The 17,979-nt window shown below is 39.3% G+C and overlaps 1 protein-coding gene across 9 annotated transcripts in view; it reads right to left on the bottom strand.

Moving 5' to 3' along the window:
- Positions 1-17,979, bottom strand: part of FOXP1 (forkhead box P1) — a 167,484-nt gene that overhangs the window by 49,924 nt on the left and 99,581 nt on the right. For 8 of the 9 annotated variants that reach the window (XM_081820708.1, XM_081820691.1, XM_081820700.1 and 5 more), the window contains one exon: positions 7,765-7,869. The exons of the other annotated variant lie outside the window; for it this stretch is intronic. In XM_081820708.1, coding sequence (XP_081676834.1) covers positions 7,765-7,869 — 105 coding nt within the window. The remainder of the gene's footprint in view (positions 1-7,764; positions 7,870-17,979) is intronic. 9 annotated transcript variants of the gene reach the window in all.

Raw genomic sequence — 17,979 nt, forward strand, 5'->3', positions numbered from 1 at the left:
GAGCTTTTTATGAGACCTGTTGCCCATATTAGTGTCTTAGAATGATCTCATCTTTCATCCTGGCGAAATTCCAACACACAATTTCATTAACCCAGGTACTGCAGGTGATAAAACTCATTTTTCCCTAAAGAGACAGCTAAAAAGTACCAGTTATACATTTATGAAGTACCAGCAATCAAAATTATGGATTTTCTAAAAGGTTTTTAACTACTTTTATTGAAAGGAAAATCGCTGTCTCAGACTTTTGTGACACTGCTGCTAATAATAAATTTTACCATTTAGACATGGCCATAATATGGTAGACAGTGTCAATAAAAGTATGGAGCAAAGATGATCCCTGTCTTTTAAGAAATGCCTTCTAATTACACGCCGGAAATGATCACGTGAAGTATGTAACTAATGGCTCTTAAAAGAGAAGAACGCACAACAATGTATCTATAGTGATACAAGGTACTGTATACCCATACTCAGTTATATGCAGAATTGCAGGAGCAGACATTAAAAAATCTGTCTACTGCTTTCAAAGTCTACAAGGAAAAATTAAATTTGCATTTCTGACTAAAGTCTGTTTGCTGAAAAAAAAAAATGGGTTCAAAGGTTATTTGCTTCTTTTTTTTAAGCAAAGTGGTGGCAACAGACCTGTTATCTTTGGCAAATTTGTCTAAACTTTTCTATCTAATATTCTATAGATCACTAGAGGGCACTGTGGTATTTAGGCCACTCTGACCTCTCTGAGTACTTGGAAAGGTCTTGAACTCCCGAACAATGTCAGAAAGGTGAAAGGGCAGACTTTTTAACGGAGGGCCAGGGTCCGGGGCAGGGGGGAAGAATGTGTTCTGGTAGCATCCACTTTTTGATTTTTCTAAAGCAAGTAAAAAATGCACGATCAGGGCAAAAGTCAAATTCATCCAAAGCCCTGAGCTCACCCTGTGATACTCAAAGACTTGTCACCTGGGGGGTCTGAAGGGGGCCCAGTGTCATCCCCATATCCTTGAGATTTAAATGGTGAGGCTGGACTTTGATTTGCATACACCCACATTCTAGATGGCCACTCCCTCCACATGTGCTCAAGCCTCCTGCACGGACTGGGGGCAACTGCAGTGCAGAACATTCAGGCGTGCAAACCGTGCAAACCTGCACCGTGCAAACCGAGAGCCACAAATGGTTTGAAACAATTTATGATATCCGGCCTCCTTCGACATGTATTAGCATATACCTGGTTTCTTTAACATACACTTTGTTTTTCCAAAACCACAAACAGTGTTGCTGGAACTTCATGTGGAAGTGCTTAAGGGGTGGAAAGTTAACACCTTTGTGATCCTTGCAGCCTCACGGTGGCTGTTAAACAAAAGCCTCTTTGTGGAGGCTTTCTCGAGATGTTTTCTTAACATGTTCCAAGTAGTTTTAGGCAGGGAACTAAAGTAAACAAGATGTTACCATGATAAAAACACTTGTGAAAACATTACAGAGCACACTTAGTAGTTTCTTTCACATAAAACTCTTCACAGTTTTGAGAAGTAAAATTCACAGAAAAAAACTTTTTTTTTTTTAAAGCAAATGACCGATGACATGTCCTCTACTGTCTGTAGTCGTCGACCTTTTTGAAAGGGTCAAAGTTCTGCCCCTGGGCATTTTCCTATACCTTTTTTTCTCCTAGCCTATTAGAGCATGTAGAACACTTATTTTGTTTTAATAAATAATATACATCCGTCCAACATGCAAAGGAATTGTTTTGATTGTTGTGCATGGTGCTCTTCTCCAAGAGAAATAGCCAAAAAATAAAAACAAAACAAAAACAAGAATTCCTTTCAAATGGATACCAAGCAAGGATGCACATTACACTCTTCTGAGATGTGACACAAATAACCATCTAGAAGAAAAACTAGGGGAAATATTCTTCCCAAGCACATAAGACTACCTGGTATTTGTGAAACTATGGGTCTGTGTCTGATTTTACATTCTACGTTAGAAACAGGGAAATGTGGTCATGATTTCCTTCAATCTGCTCTCCACCTTGTCAGAGAATTGTATGAGCGCTTTTTGAAAAAGAAAAAGGGAAGAATTATAAATTCGTGCTTTCCCTGGTGAAGGTCGTGTCTTCAACCAGGTTTGAAAAGAAACAACCAATCCAAGTGGGGAGAGAATGGAAGAACACAGGGAGCTTCACCTATCTGCATCGGACTGGGCTTGTTTTTGTTTTGCTGTTATCGGAGGACTCCAAGCAAGGCAGGGCTGGAGGATTTCATTAGAGTTTAGCATGGGCACCTGCTGGTATCTGTTAGGGCTAACAAATACAACAGTCACATGGTAACTCATGGCTGATGGGTTAAAAAAAAAATCAACACGAAAACTGCAACTTGTTTTGAGAAGAAACAGGGAAATAAATGCGTACAATAGACTGGCTATCTGCTGATTCTGATAAAGCTTCCCTCTGTTGGCTGTGGGGGAAAGACAACAGGATGGTTATTTGTACAGTGTTTATCTTTGACATCAAGGGCCCTGTGGTATACCTCACCTTGGGAACACACACGGCAGAATGATCACAGAAAAGTGTCAAATCTCTGGTTTTGATTTACCAACAGTTATGATATTTTGCTCTCAGGAGGGAAAAAAGATTATGCCTCATTTTTAGACCCATGAGTCTCCCCTCCCTTCCCTTAACCTCTCTTTCTGTGAACAGTGGCATTTTATTGTCAGATGGGATTTTTATCCGGAATAACTGATCTTGGCCTCTCTAAAAAGTTACATCTTATGAGCCTGAGCAAAACAGGGTCAAGGAGGGGCACCTGGGTGGCTCAGTCGTTAAGCGTCTGCCTTCGGCTCAGGTCATGATCCCGGGGTCCTGGGATCGAGCCCCGCATCGGGCTCCCTGCTCGGCGGGAAGCCTGCTTCTCCCTCTCCCGCTCCCCCGGCTTGTGTTCCCTCTCTGGCTATCTCTCTCTGTCAAATAAATAAATAAATAAATCTTTAAAAAAAAAAAAAAAAAAAAAAAACAGGGTCAAGGAACAGTTACCGAGCAAAGTCACTTTCCCCTTTCATACGGAGACCTAAAAACCAGGTGGAAAAACCCAAGCCCACCTAAGTATAAAAACTGTGGCTGGTGAATGAAGTAACAGGGCAAGGCATGCATGGATGTTTCCTCAAAATATGAATAAACCTAAGGGCTCTGTGAATCTAGACTAAAATAACCCAGGATAGCAACGGCCAAGGAAATACAAAAAGATTTCTCAGCTACGAATGTCACGATGCCAAAAAAGTTTACCCTAGGTCAGAGGTCAGCAATCTAAATGCCCATTCCTTACATACGGTCCTACGGCTGCTTTTATGCCACGATGGCAGAGGTGAGGAGTTGTGAAACCCAGCATATTTACTTTCTGATCCTTTACAGAAAAAGCTTGCCATTCCTTGCCTCCCCACCCCCATCACATTTGACTATGTGGGACTTTTGACAAGAACTTTATGGTTAAAAAACTGTATTAAAGATTAGTCTCTTCTGACAGAGTAATGCTCTGCGGCGTCACGATACCTTTCCTAGGAATGGTCAGAAATGTTGGGATTTTTAAAATTATCCCTCCTTTAAAAATATATGTAAGTGGATAGATAAGAAAAGAATGGTATGGGTCGGGCACTTTACATGATTTACCTCTTAATTCCAACAACCCTGAGAGGTGGGGTACTAATATTATTATCCCAAATTACATGTGAGGGTATTGATGCTCAGAGATGCTATGGAACTACCTCAAAGAACACACTAATACAAAGTGGCTTCACCACCCAATCTGCCTTTGCTTCAAAGCTTGTTCTACACCTACTGCCTTAAGTTGAAAGCATGTAGTTAATAAGCTGCACTGCTTCTAAGCAGGCGGTACTGTATGGCAGTTAAGAGCAGGCACTGAACTACAAAGGCAGATAGATAGCTTGGGTTTGGATCTTGACTCCAGCTCTTACTAGCTGTGTGACGCTGGGGAAAATCACTTAACCCCTCTGTGTCAGTTTCCTTATCTGTCCCTTTCCTTATCCTTATCCGAGAGTAATACCTTAATATTATCAAGGTGGCTTGAGGATTAAATGAGTTAGACAGTTGACCCTTGAAAAATGTGGGAGTTAGGAACACCGACCCCCTCACGCAGCAAATATCTGTAATTTTGACTCCCCCAAAACTTAACTACTAATAGCCTACTGTTCACAGGAAGACTTACCAACAACATAAAAAGCCAATTAACACATATTTATATATTGTATGTATTATATTATATAGTAGATTCCAATAAAGTAAGCTATAGCAGAAAAGAAAATACTAAGAAAATCATGAGAAAAGAAAATATATTTATAAAACTACTGTATTTATTGGAAAACAAAAATGTGCATGTTAGTGGATCTCTGCAACAAATATGTATTGTTCAAGGGTCAACTGCATATGTGAAGTACTTGGAACTGTCCCTGTTGCACAGATGTTTAATTATAAACTCTTACTAGGGGAGGGTAAAATCAGGGGATCAGAAGGTAGGTGGGAAAAAAAACTAGAAAGCAACAACTAAGTCAAGGTCAGAGTAATACTACATTTTGCTGAGTAGGAGTGCCTTGGAGAATCCAAGCACTGCTGATTATCAACCTGCTTAAACCATAAGAAAACACCTCTAGGAGAGGGGTAATGGAAAAGAAGAGTGAACCCAAGAAACAGGTGCTTCCAGAATCTACAATCTGGCACAGTTAGAGAAGAAATGCTTAAAACATCACTTCCCAATAACAATGACTCCATGGTGACATGAGTCAAAGAGGCCACGTGGTTTCTGTTTGACCCACACGAAATACGGTAGCTCTTCCAGTCCAGTTCAATGGAAAGCAAAGTTGGTTTCACTAAAGCCACTGATTACTCTTTAGATGCCCAGAGATGTGGTAGAAGTGAATCTGCAAGAAGACTAACTTATTTTCCACTACATTAAGCAAGACACTGAAACCTGAAGACAACTCTGAATTTCCAAGAGCTAAAATCATGCTAGAGAGGAAACTCAGAATCCTGAATTCATCATATATGGCCAATCAATGTGTAACTGAAGAAAGCAGTAAGAGAACAGTGAGTTCTAGGTTATTTTTTTTTTCTTCAGCATTTACTCTCCCTTTGCTGATTTACATACTCATTTTTCACACTCAGGAACCAAGTCTCTCCTCCCTAGCCCCCATGTGGTTCACGTGGGGTGAACACAGCTCTATCTGCTCTGGAGGTGGGCATCTGATGGGAGCCTGGCTACATCGCTGTGACTGGCTCAAAGCTGGAACACACGACTCAATCTGGGTCAATGACAGTCTGCCCAGGACTGTTGCTGGCACTACGGGAAAAGAGATGCACTCTGAGATGAATAAACTTACGGCATGGCATTGTCTTCCTTAGCTCTACTTGGAAAGAGCCTAAGAACAAAGGCAACACAGAAGAAAACTGAGCTAAGAGACACAGAACCAATACTCCCACAACACTGCTTAAGCATCTGAATCCAGCCATGGACTTCCCAGTTACAAGAGTCAATTATCATTCCCTACCCCCCGGCTTTTTTAGTTGGGGGGAAAGGATGAGGGGTTAAACCAATTTAAGTCAGGTTTCTGTAGCTTGCAAACAAAAGTCTTCTAACAAATACACGTCGACAAATAAGTCTGAGGAAATAAACAAGCAACAGTTGCAGGTTCATAGTGGGCATTCCAATTCCACTGAGCAAATATGAACTGAGAACATGTCATTTCATGTGCAAAACCACAATAAATAATTGAGAGGTCATTTCCTATAAAGAGCCAGCTTCCTAATATCCTTAGAAGGGGTTTTTTTTTTTTTTTAAAGGAATTGGTCTAGGCCCTAATTCTGATGATCTTTAGATTCTTTTCTTTAGTATGAGGTGTGGTTTGAAATTGTGCTATCAAATGGTGGAGGCACAGAAGAAAAAAAAAGATTATATATATGTAATATTATATATAATATGTATTATATAATAAAAATATATATAATATATACATTTTTATACATCTATATCTCTATACATATCACGTAACTGTCAGTTTATATAATAAATGGACTTCTGATTTGAGGACGAGGGTGGAAATACTTCGGTAATTAACATTTTTAAATGGATCATATTGGAAAACTGCCCTTTTCCCTTGTGACTCTAAAACTGATAGACTGAGAATGTTCATAGCAATTGTATATTTCTAGAGACTTTATGAAAATAAATCTTATTTACAGATGGTTATCAGCCATTCTACAGAAGAGCGAAATTAGCACCGATACATTCATCAAAGCTAGCCCTGATGCAGAAGGTGAAATCAGAATTTGAAAGTGGCTTCTACCGAGGTCTTTTTCTCTCACTATCTAAATACAATTAGGCAGTAACAAAATAATGATTTATAATGAGTGATTTATAAGAGAACAAAGCCCAATAACACTAACTTGAATCATAATAATTGTAAAGGGCTTTTGCTTACTCTGAAGTATCACTGTTCTTGAATGTTGATATTTAAACAAATTTCAGGCATCTCTTTTTAAAAAAATTTAGTACTTAAGTTTCTAATGACTGCCTCATGCTTTTCAAGTAAAATATTAAAGCTGGGAAGCTCTGAAATAGATTCACAGGCTTCATTAATTAAAAAACGATATTCACCAAAGCTCCTTTCAGGTAACACTGGATGTACCTTTAAGGGTAGGTTCTTAGAATATTTGTATCCAGGTCCATAAAGCTAAATAGAGAGATTGCTTTAACAATATAAAGACCGCACAAAACTAGAAAACTGCACATGAATCAGCCTGCTTCTAGTTCTAGAGGCTTGAACGAGAGAGAAGAGACAGAAGGAAAGACCCCAAAAACCCAATTTGTAAGCCATCATGAAGCCAGATTTAAAGGAGTGATATGTGCACATACGATGGATTACTGCATGATATGTAAATATACTAAATATAATGTATTATTATTTTCAGTCCATCTGTCAATGATTCAATGATACTATCAATAAATTTATGGGGGTGTCCATAACACAGGGTGGTTTAGTCTAAATTTTATTAAAAGACAAGGTAACTGTAGGGAAGGGAAATCATAAGATGTAGTGCAGAAACCTTTCACTTCAACTAGGAGAAGATTCATGTATCATTTATTTACAGAGATACTTTAACAGCCTTACAGATTCAAATGGAGTAACCCAAGTTTCAGTCATACTTTAATTGTAGAAATTAAAGTTACTCCATTCTCTCCAAAAGGACAAGAATCCGAGCTAAAGCCAACGTCAATATGGAAAGGTAAGAAGCAAGGTGGTAGCATTTCCTTGGCACCCATTTCTTGAGTTTATAAGGTCATTTGAAGAAAAAACAAAGAGGCCCAATCACCAAGCTACCACTGGCCAGTAACTGACAGCAGTTTTAAAAAATCGGAGTTAGTAGGTCAGTGATTCAGTATGCAGACACATGAATAAAAGTGAAAACTAAATTACTGCAAATTTAATACTGGGAGAATTTTCATTTAATCACTGTCATTCTGAGAAAATGGGTAAACAAAGACCCTTATGAACAGCATCAAAACTGTCCTTGCTTATACCTCGTTTGCCCTTTACACTCAACCCTTGGCAAATTCTGTAACTATTCCTATGACAATGCACTAGACCTCATGATTTAGAGTCCATCCTCAAAATGGTGGTATGGAACCCTCCATCAAAAAGGCATTTTATGAGGAAAAGCATGAGCAGCGGGAGGTGATGGCTATGTAAAAGAAAAAAGCAATATAAAATCATTCTTACTTTAGGAATGATTGGAAATCTTCACAAACTGCTTCACAGCCTGGCCACTTGCATACACCATGTCCATAGAGAGGATGACTATGGGGATGCTCCTCATGGGACAAACTGAAAAAAAAAACACACACACACACACACAAAAGGACAAGAGAATGAATATGTTGCCAAGAACCATCCCCCCAGACTTAAAAGGCAAGAGGAACCCACATGGCTGAAAGTGGACATGGAGGAACCGAGGGTCTTTTTCCCCATGAATTTACTATTTCCAAATTGTTATTTAAAAGGAAGAGTTAAATTCCAAAATGTGAATAGTCCAATGTTAGAAATGTGACCACCATGTATGAAAAGTGTTTGACAGGCTTTTGTTAGAGGCAAAGCTCTCCACACTCAGGCTGTGAAGGATTCTTTAAAAAGCTAGAATTTATCATTTAATCTACATAATGAAAATGATAAAATCTGTACTTGATTTTGAGATTCTCTTGCTGTTCTCTACCCAGAATATTATATTTTCCTCCTCCCTTCCACCAAAAAACTGCTTTCACATAATTGTATGATGGTTTCATAAATTAATTTTATCAAGCAAAGAATAGAGCAATGAAATAATTTAGAATAAAATAATTTAGAAAGACAAATATATCCAAGTAGATGATTAGCTTTAAAAAGACACTAATAACTGCAGAAAGATTATAGCCCTAAAATTATAGACACCAAGAGTGAGAAAAAACTTGGCATGAACACGAGGGGTTAATCCTCCAGTGGGGTTCCAATCAATACATAATGATTTGACCACAAGGATCCAAGTCATGGGATGCTTTGATCCACGCCATGTGGTGCTTGGGGAAGTATATCTGTTGCGCTCGCTGATGAACCATATTCTCAAATATTTTCTCTATTAGATTTCTGCATCCAGACTTCTTTCAAATTATTTTTCCAGTCGTTTCCATAACCTTATATTGCACCAAACAGAAATGTAAAACTAACAGAGAGTTCTGTTTCGTACTCAAGCACATTCCCTTCAAGGAAAGGGCTATTTTGCAACTTACTCCACTGCCTCTCTGTGACTTTGAACTTCAATCATGACTACACACACACACACACACATGCATGCACACGTGGCTTCTATTTTATATTACCACCAGGATGTGTATTCATATGTCATCTATCGATTCACATTCACAAGGCAGACATACACAAATGCCACTTGTCCCTGACTTATAATGAATCCACAGAGGGCATATTATGAACAGTTAAACTAAGGAGCAGTAGGAGTAAACACACATGTGCGCAGAACTACACCTTATCAAGGATCAATAGGTCTCTCTATGGCTTTTAAATAATTACGCTGGAAATCTAACATAACTTGAAAATAATGACAAGCTTCTCTGCCTTAAAACAGAAAATACATCTGGGAACCAGAAAAAAATTACAGAAGTCTAACTCATAAAGGTGTCCCCAGAAGAGAAAAGACTAACACGAGTGAACGAAGGTAGCTCTGTAGTGAGACTTATAAAGCCCAATGACAAAAGGATATTCTCTAAGCAGTGAAGAGGGCAAAAGTCCATTGGACCAAAGGAAAGAATTACTGCCAATCCAAGTTCATCTTTGGATTTTTTAAAGACTAAAATCAATTACATAAGATGATGGACGCTAGTGAAACTATTTTGGTTCATGGTCATGACACAAGTAAATCAAGTCATTATGCTGTACAACTTATACACGCTATATGTCAATTACATCTCAATACAGAAAAAAAGATATGGTACCAAAATAGAATTTCAAATGACTACTGACAATATTTGAAATTAAAGAATCCTCCTAAGGACTAGAATTTTTAGTTATTTTGAGGGAAGGAAATCATTTAAAAAGAAAGCTATTCCTACCAATAGCTTAAGAAAGAAAAAAAAAAACCCTAATTATTTTCTTTACCAACTTTAGTCTATATAAAAAATAGATAATACACACTTTTGACAAATTAAGGTATGAAGATTTATATCCTCCTTTTATATTTAACATAATTTTGTTATTAAATAATTTCTCATGCTATCAACTGTCTTCAAAACTTTATTTACTGAAGCTAACAGCTCATCATAAACCATCTTGGCCCTAGTTACATACCAAAATTTCTCTAACCATCCATTTTGGACACTGAGATTCCCTTAATGTTTCATACGTTTATGAATAATGTTAAAAATAAAATTTACCAGGTTAAACATTCCAGTATATAACTGATTTTTACAAAACACATTCAGGGAAATGGGATGAGTCAGTTAATGAGGACTAAGTTTTAAAATTCACTATGAGGGCGCCTGGGTGGCTCAGTTGGTTAAGCGACTGCCTTCGGCTCAGGTCATGATCCTGGAGTCCCTGGATCGAGTCCCACGTCGGGCTCCCTGCTCAGCAGGGAGTCTGCCTCTCTCTCTGACCCTCCCCCCTCTCATGCTCTCTGTCTCATTCTCTCTCTCAAATAAATAAATAAAATCTTTAAAAAAAAAATAAAATAAAATTCACTATGAATATTCTATCAAGTTGCTCTCGAGAGATGCTACATGCCGAGTGCATTCTTACCCATTATATATATTTTGTGTGATCCTTTACGTTGGAAACCAAATGCCTCAACTAGTTAAGATATAAAATTAATACCCCTAGTTAAAAACAGCAAAGGGTTGTTCTATCGTGCTTTTTTGTTGTTGTTGTTAACTGGAGAGTGTTCTGAAAAGTATGAAAGAAAATGGTATGTCTTCACTAGAGGGATTTATGACTAGAAATAAAATATACATGATTTAACACGGACTCTGCCATCCGTCTTCCCCACCCAATCCCTCTGCTTTTTGATTAACTTGTTTGTGAGGCCCTGTGGCTTGAATAAAAACTACTCTGCTCTAAGAATTTATTTTTTGATCAACTTGGTATCCTTATTTCAAAGTAAGGACAGAGGACAGTTCACTAAGGCCTTAGAAAGACAACCACGGACAACTGAAGTCTAAAGAAACAAAGTCCTCACACATATATACATAGTTACATACTCAGAAGACCTCTTGAAAACTTAACTGTACATTAGAACCATATTTATTATGAAATTAAGATATGCTCTTATTTTAGTAACTTCACATAACACGGGGCGCCTGGGTGGCTCAGGTCATGATCCCAGGGTCCTGGGATTGAACCCCGCATCGGGCTCCCTGCTCTGCAGGAAGCCTGCTTCTCCCTCTTCCACTCCCCCTGCTTGTGTTCTCTTTCTCTCTCGCTGTCTCTCTGTGTCAAATAAATAATAAATAAAATCTTAAAAAAAAAAGTTCACATAACACTAACTCTGAGTTGGCTACTGAAGAAGGTCCATTCCTCATGCCATCCCGCCCTCATCCCACACCTAATAACCCCACCCTAGATAACACTGTTAACATCTGGTACATTATTGTGCTACATTTTTCTTCTAATGTCTTAGTAGTTTACAAAAATGGAAACTATAAACGCCATTGTTACTTGTTTTTCATGTTTAATATATAATCGAACAGTTTGATTTCATTTATTTTTTGCATCTCACAGGTACATTTCTTCAGGCCCCGCAGGAAACGGCCCTGCAAGCGTACAGCGAGGGACGTTCCACATTCCCATCTAAGAGAGCTTGCTGCAATTTATAGCCAGACCGGCGTTCCACCTGATGTGCATTCCAAGTAAAGCTGGTTAATGATGACCACGAGCAGGTGCAGAACTTGAAGCTCTGAAATCTTTATTTCTTTTATCCGCACTCCTGATTTCCTAAAAGATGAAGGCCATTCAACCCCATTCCTACCCAAATCTCCTGGTAAACTTAGGTATAAGCAGGGCTTCACGGGGATCCAAACATTTTTAATAAGGCTTTGATGCATCTCAGCGTGCAGGACCACTGGCTCTGGCCACCCTGACCCGCATGGCCAGTAACTATAATTGGATACTTTTAAATACACAGCTGTCTGAAATAAAGTGCTTCGCTATGGCAGGAAAAGGAATAGGCTGGCGGTGGCACCTTGGTAGAGTATCTCTGGACAAATACATAAGGAACCATAAAATTGTCAGGGATGATGAAGAAACGAAATTTTCACCGTATCACTTTTGAAGTTTTTACGCTGTACACTGCAGAAGTGTTTTGCTGTGCAATTGTTATTTTCTTTTTCATATATATGTATGAACATGTACATATATAAGCACACATGAAAAAGTCAAGCGCTACTCAGGACTCAACACTGAGACTGCCATTTGCCCCGAGAGGGGCAGAGTAGAGTCCATGGTGCGTGTGGCCGAGTCCTGCTTCTGGCTTTTCAGTCGCGCTGTATGGTATACCAGCTGTACTTCTGAATGCGAGTGTTTCTGTGTCATCGGAACAGCGGAACAGACATTTATATTCTGACTGCCTTTCGGGATGTGCCAAAAGGTAAAAGAAGGGAAATTTACTCTTCTTATGTCAGAGTATATCAGCTGAAGCCATAACTGTGATACAGACTTCAGCCTCTGAGAAGATTTTATATAATGGCGATGGTTCCTCAGTGGTGACTCTTTACTATGTCCTTCCAAGTTCACTTTTTTTTTTTTAAAGATTTTATTTATTTATTTGACAGAGAGAGACACAGCGAGAGATCCCGGGAACACAAGCAGGGGGAGTGGGAGAGGGAGAAGCAGGCTTCCCACCAAGCAGGGAGCCCGATGCGGGGCTCCATCCCAGGACCCTGAGATCATGACCTGAGCCGAAGGCAGACGCTTAACGACTGAGCCACCCAGGCGCCCCCAAGTTCACTTCTTAATGACAACTTGAAACTGGAATCATTCAACTCACCTGCTGTGCAGCTAAGAACAATTTCTCATTTCAGCCCCTACTCTTTAGTGTCCTTACTAGTCCTATAAAGTTAATTTTCTCTGGTGTAACCAAGAGGAGAATAATCTTTGAAGGAGATGAAGTCAATAGACACCACGCTGGACCCCAAGACATTTCCTGCCAAGTTAAAGGCAGTTTTCCTTTCTCCTCAAGGCGCACTCTCAGCTTTTCCGGTGCCCTGACCCAAGTTCTCATGGTTGTCTTTGGGGTCTCCCCCAACTTGTGTGGTTTCCCTTTTCCAAGAGCGCTCTGTTTTCTTCCTCTCAAAATTCCTGATTCATCTGTAACAAAAGTCTACATCTGTGTGCATCAGGTTTATAGCTTCTCTCCCCCCTGCTTCCCTCAAATTAACCCCAAATTATAAATTGTGTATTATTTCACTGGCATGTTATTTCATAAACTGAGTTATGAAAGACCGTTGGTCATTCTCCAATCACTCAAAAAGGTGGAATAGGTTTTTCTTTTTAAATGTTATTGAGAGATTCATATACCATACAATTCACTCTTTTCACATGTACAAGCCAATGGTTTTGAATATGTTCAGAACTGTATAACCACATCACAAATAATTTTAGAACATTTTTGTCACACCAAAAAGGAATCCTCTACCCATTAACAATCACTCCTCAACTCTTCCCAACCTTCAGCTCCTTCCAACCACTAGTCTTCTGTTTCTAGACATATACTTATTCTGGACATTTCATATAAATAGCATCATACAAGATGTGCTTTTTTGTGACTGCCTTCTTCCACTTAGCATAATGTTTTGGAGGTTCATCCCCACTGTAGCATGTGTCAGTACGTCTTTTCTTTTTTTTACAGCTGAATAGTATTCCACTGGATGTATAGAAACACACTTTAAAAAAAAAAATCCATTCATCCACTGATGGGACATCTGGGCTGTTTCCACATTCTAGCTATTGTGAAGAATGGTGATATGAGAATGTATGTCCATGTACATGACTGAATTTATGTTCTCAATTCTTTGGGGTCTATGTCTAAGGGGAGAATGGGCAGGTCATGTGGAAAACCTATGGTTAACATTTTGAGGAAATGCCAGACCAATTTTGAAAGCAACTATACTACCTTATATTCTGACCAGGACTGTTTGAGGGTTACAATTTCTCCACATACTTGCCAACACCTGCTATACGTGTTTATTTTGGCCATCTTGGTAGATGTAAAGTGGTACCTTTCTGTGTTTCTGATTTGTATGTATTTAATGTTTAATGATGTTGTGCATCTTTTCATGTGCTTACCCATTTATATATCTGAAGAGAAATGACTGTTCAAATTCTTCGTCCACTTTTTAAAAAACTGGGTTCTCATTTCAGACATATGATTTACAAATACTTATTCCCATCTTGTGGATTGTCTTTTCAGTTTCTTGATGATGTGCTCTGAAGCACACGTCTCTAATTCTGACAAAGTCCAACGTACCTATGTTTCTTGTGGTTCCATAGGATTCTGATGTCACATCTAATAACCCACTGACTAATCGAACGTAATGAAGATTTATTCCTGTTTTCTTCTGAGAGCTCTAGCTCTCACATTCATTTTGAGTTAATTTTTGTATACGGTGTGAGGAAGAGGTTGAACTTCATTATTTTGCATGTTGTCCCAGCACCATTTGATGAAAAGATTATTCTGTTCTATCCTAAATGAATTGTCTTGGCACCTTTGTCGAAAACCAACTGAACATAAATTCACTTTTGCTACATTTTGCACATGGATTCTGCACATGGATAGGGAGTAGGCAAAAATGATACATCTTGTTACTGACAAGATGGATAAGGAGGAGGTGTTCAGTGATGACTGGTTAAAGGAACGAAGGAGGTCTATGCTTTCCAATAAGGACTAACGGCATCCTTACCGCTGCCGTGAAGCAGGAAGCATTTCCCTTCTAAACCACTCCCCACCCCCTACAAATACACCAAAAAGCACAACTAATCCCCTTCCTGCCACCTTTGACTGCTTAGAAGCAGTTCTGCCTCCCTCTCTTCCCCGTTGGTCACTCTTCTCCCCCCCCGCCCCCCGCCCACCATTTGACCTTTCATTCAACCAGCAAGCATTAATGGAAAGCTAACCCTAAGACAGGCACCCAGGATACTAACGATGAAGACCAGTTCGCTGCCAAACTGCCACGGGGCCTCCCTACGGCTCAAGTCTCTCCTGGTCTGTCTTTTTTCCAATTCTTTGGTTTCATGTCCATGTGCACGTGCTTATGTCCACCCCATTAACACTGTTAGTCACAGAATCTCCCCTCCCAGATCTGTCACAGCCCACATGATTCTGGCTGGGTGGCAAGGGACTGCTTACCCCTTGTCAAAGCCTCCAACAACTCCAGATACCTCAGGTTTCCAGAAAGGTGTTCTCTTGACAGTTTCATGACTACCTAATAGAAAACACCTTACACTAAACTGATCATAACCATGCAAGTTATCAACGAAAGCCACTATTTTAAAGCTTCTTCTTTTATTTAATTCTTTAATGACAACTTACACAGAAAGGATCCCACTTTCTCTCTTTCTTTAGCATCACTTTTTAGTTCTTATCCTATTTCCCTGCCTTCTATTTTGTTACCACATCCTACTTTCAGTGACACTTTAAGTACCAGATCAGGGATTTCTCAGGTTGAAAGACAGGAGTATGAATTCAATTTCTAGTGATGAACTGATAATAGAAGATATGGTGACTTCAGATGTTTTATATTAAATGTTCACAAACTAACGGATCTATTTATGATATATACAATAATCATGTACACCAATTCATGGACACCAAACAAGGTGAGTTGGCTTTGGAATTCTGTCACAGTGGACCTTATAATACAGAGTAATGCAGATGAACAATAGCAAAAGAGATGATGACTTAAATCTCTACCACAATTTTCCATTTTAGAGTTTATTCTTCTGACGTCTTTCCTACCATTGTATATCTCCTCCAAACCAGCTGGAAGTCAAAGTCTCTTGCAGAAAATAAAATGACAGGTCAAGTTTCTTCATGGGTTACACTGCAGTATCAGGAGGAAAAGGTCTTACACCTGCCTACAAACGCACAAATGATATGTGGGAACAGGGGAAATGAGGATGTGAGTACGGCATCCTTTTTCCTGATAGCTTTGTAAAAATGACCTTTCTCCTTTAACTTTCACTGAAAACACTTCAAGAAGCAGGCGGGCTTCTCATTTCCCACTGAAAGCTGGGAGATGGCTCAGATGTTGCATTTCTAGCATACTGCCTTCATTTCGCTTTTCACTCATTACAGAAATACGCCATCCTACGTGTTTATTCATCAGTTTTCTGTAAGTACGTTGGCCATCAGTTCTATCATCTTACCACAAAGACAAGGGTGCCTGACAAAAAAGCCTATGACAGAGTCCAGCCTAAAGTGAGTGAAGATGAAGTCTCCACCCACTGGAACACACACACACACACACACACACACACACATTTCTCTCTTTCACTCACTCTCTCATGTGGTGAATCCTTGACTCTCCTCTTCCCCAGAACGCTCATCATCTCAATTTTCTGCTGCTTTTCAAATCATGTTTAATTAGAGGATTTCACATTCCCTTGTGATATGATATTCATGAGTAAAACTTGCAATTGGAGAGACTGTGAATTAGTCTATTAAGAGCCAGATTTGTGCTTTTAAACAATGATAGAGATTTATTATCTGCTCTCAATATTGTGGCTTGAGATGTGAGGGCTACCTTAACTAACTTTATATCTGAAGTAAAAGCTTTTAACTCCTTCGGTTCAGCTTTTGTTTTTTTTTTTCCCCTTGCATTACAGAGTATCCTGTAAGAAATACAGGGTTCCCTCTCTGTAACAGCCCTCAGGGCATGGCCCAGTAATGCGGTGTGTGGGGTGAGTGTGATATACAAATATCCTCACTTTCGTAGTTACGAATTCATGTTCATGTGTACTAGAAAAAAAATTTGACCAAGACATCAGATTCACGACTTCTCAGTGTTACATTTTCCATGAAATCTATTTAAGCCACTCAATTTTAAGAAAAATATTAAGTAATAAGTAGTTAACAGGTACATGCAGATGTGGCAAAAATGGGACATGGTGGGAGACTGATTCAAAGTCACTGTTGACCAGGCTTAAAAGATGGTATTTGTATGCAAGGGTATGGAAACACAACCTTCCTCTTCCACTGCTCTTCTTAGAGTAATGCTTCTCAAATTTTATTATGGATATAAATCACCGGGAGATCTTTTTAACATGCAGGTTCTACTTTAGTAGTTCTGGGTCGGGATGCAAGACCGTGCATGTCTGCAAAGCTTGTGTGTGACGCCGATGGTGGTGGGCCATGGACCACAACTTGAGTACTAAGTGCCTTGAGAGTTCCCTGTTCTGCATCTGACCTAAAAATGACTGCGCTTTATTAAAGGAACGCTCATGGGGTGCCCTACTCACTGTGGGTTGAATAACAAGATAGAGATGGATAAATATGGAAAGGGGTGGCCCTGGGCAACCTCAAACAATAGCTGTAAACTCATTTAAAAGGAAAAAAAAAAAAAGCTGGATGGCCCTGTTACATAAGAATGATATGCAAGGCTTTTTAAGATTTAATGTAACAGAACAGGTAAGACTGAAGGAAGTTAGCACGGGGAAAGACTATTTCCTGTTCTTGTGGAACGAACGCCAATTTCACGTGAGCACAAACGTGGGGAGTGATTTCGTCAGAGAATGATGTTTGCCAGGTATTACACCGATCAGGAATACCCTGGCATACATGGGTGAATTGGTAAATGTGACAACTCAAAACCTCACTGTGCCCAAACTCAACATCTGCCTTAGGCATCCTCTAAGTCTGGTTGGTACCCCATAAGCCTGGAAGTACAAGATGTATGTTTAAGTAGGATCTTGAATTAAGTTTTTAGGAAGATAAGTGGTAGTTCTGGGCTTTTCCAGGAAACCAGGGTAAACAAACAATGGAAACAGGGTTTCAATCCACTTGGCATAGTACCATATTCAGTCAAGGTCCCTCTCCTCGGCGAAAAGAGGGAATCTGACCAAAATACCCCAATACAGGACATGCATGCACTCAACGGTGGCCCACACAATGTCAGTTAGAGCAAGAATGCAGAGTTTTTTCCTGCACTCTGCATAAAACTGGCAGATTTATTTTAATTTCTATTAGGTAAAAATATATGTAGTATCTCCAACCTGTAGTATCATTTCTTAGGATGAGGCCTATTTGACTTTATTTAAAAATGACTTGATTTAAAGAGACTATAAATCGTAATATAAGTAGATATGACCAAGCTCACGACCAAGGGGCACAAACTCAGATGACTGAGGTTTGGGAAACCAAAAGTGCATGATGTATTCTACAAGGAGATTCAGTCCCTAGCT

This window comes from Leptonychotes weddellii, chromosome 1 (assembly GCF_054177405.1).
Source record: "Leptonychotes weddellii isolate Sample4059 chromosome 1, ASM5417740v2, whole genome shotgun sequence".
Lineage (NCBI taxonomy): Eukaryota > Metazoa > Chordata > Mammalia > Carnivora > Phocidae > Leptonychotes > Leptonychotes weddellii.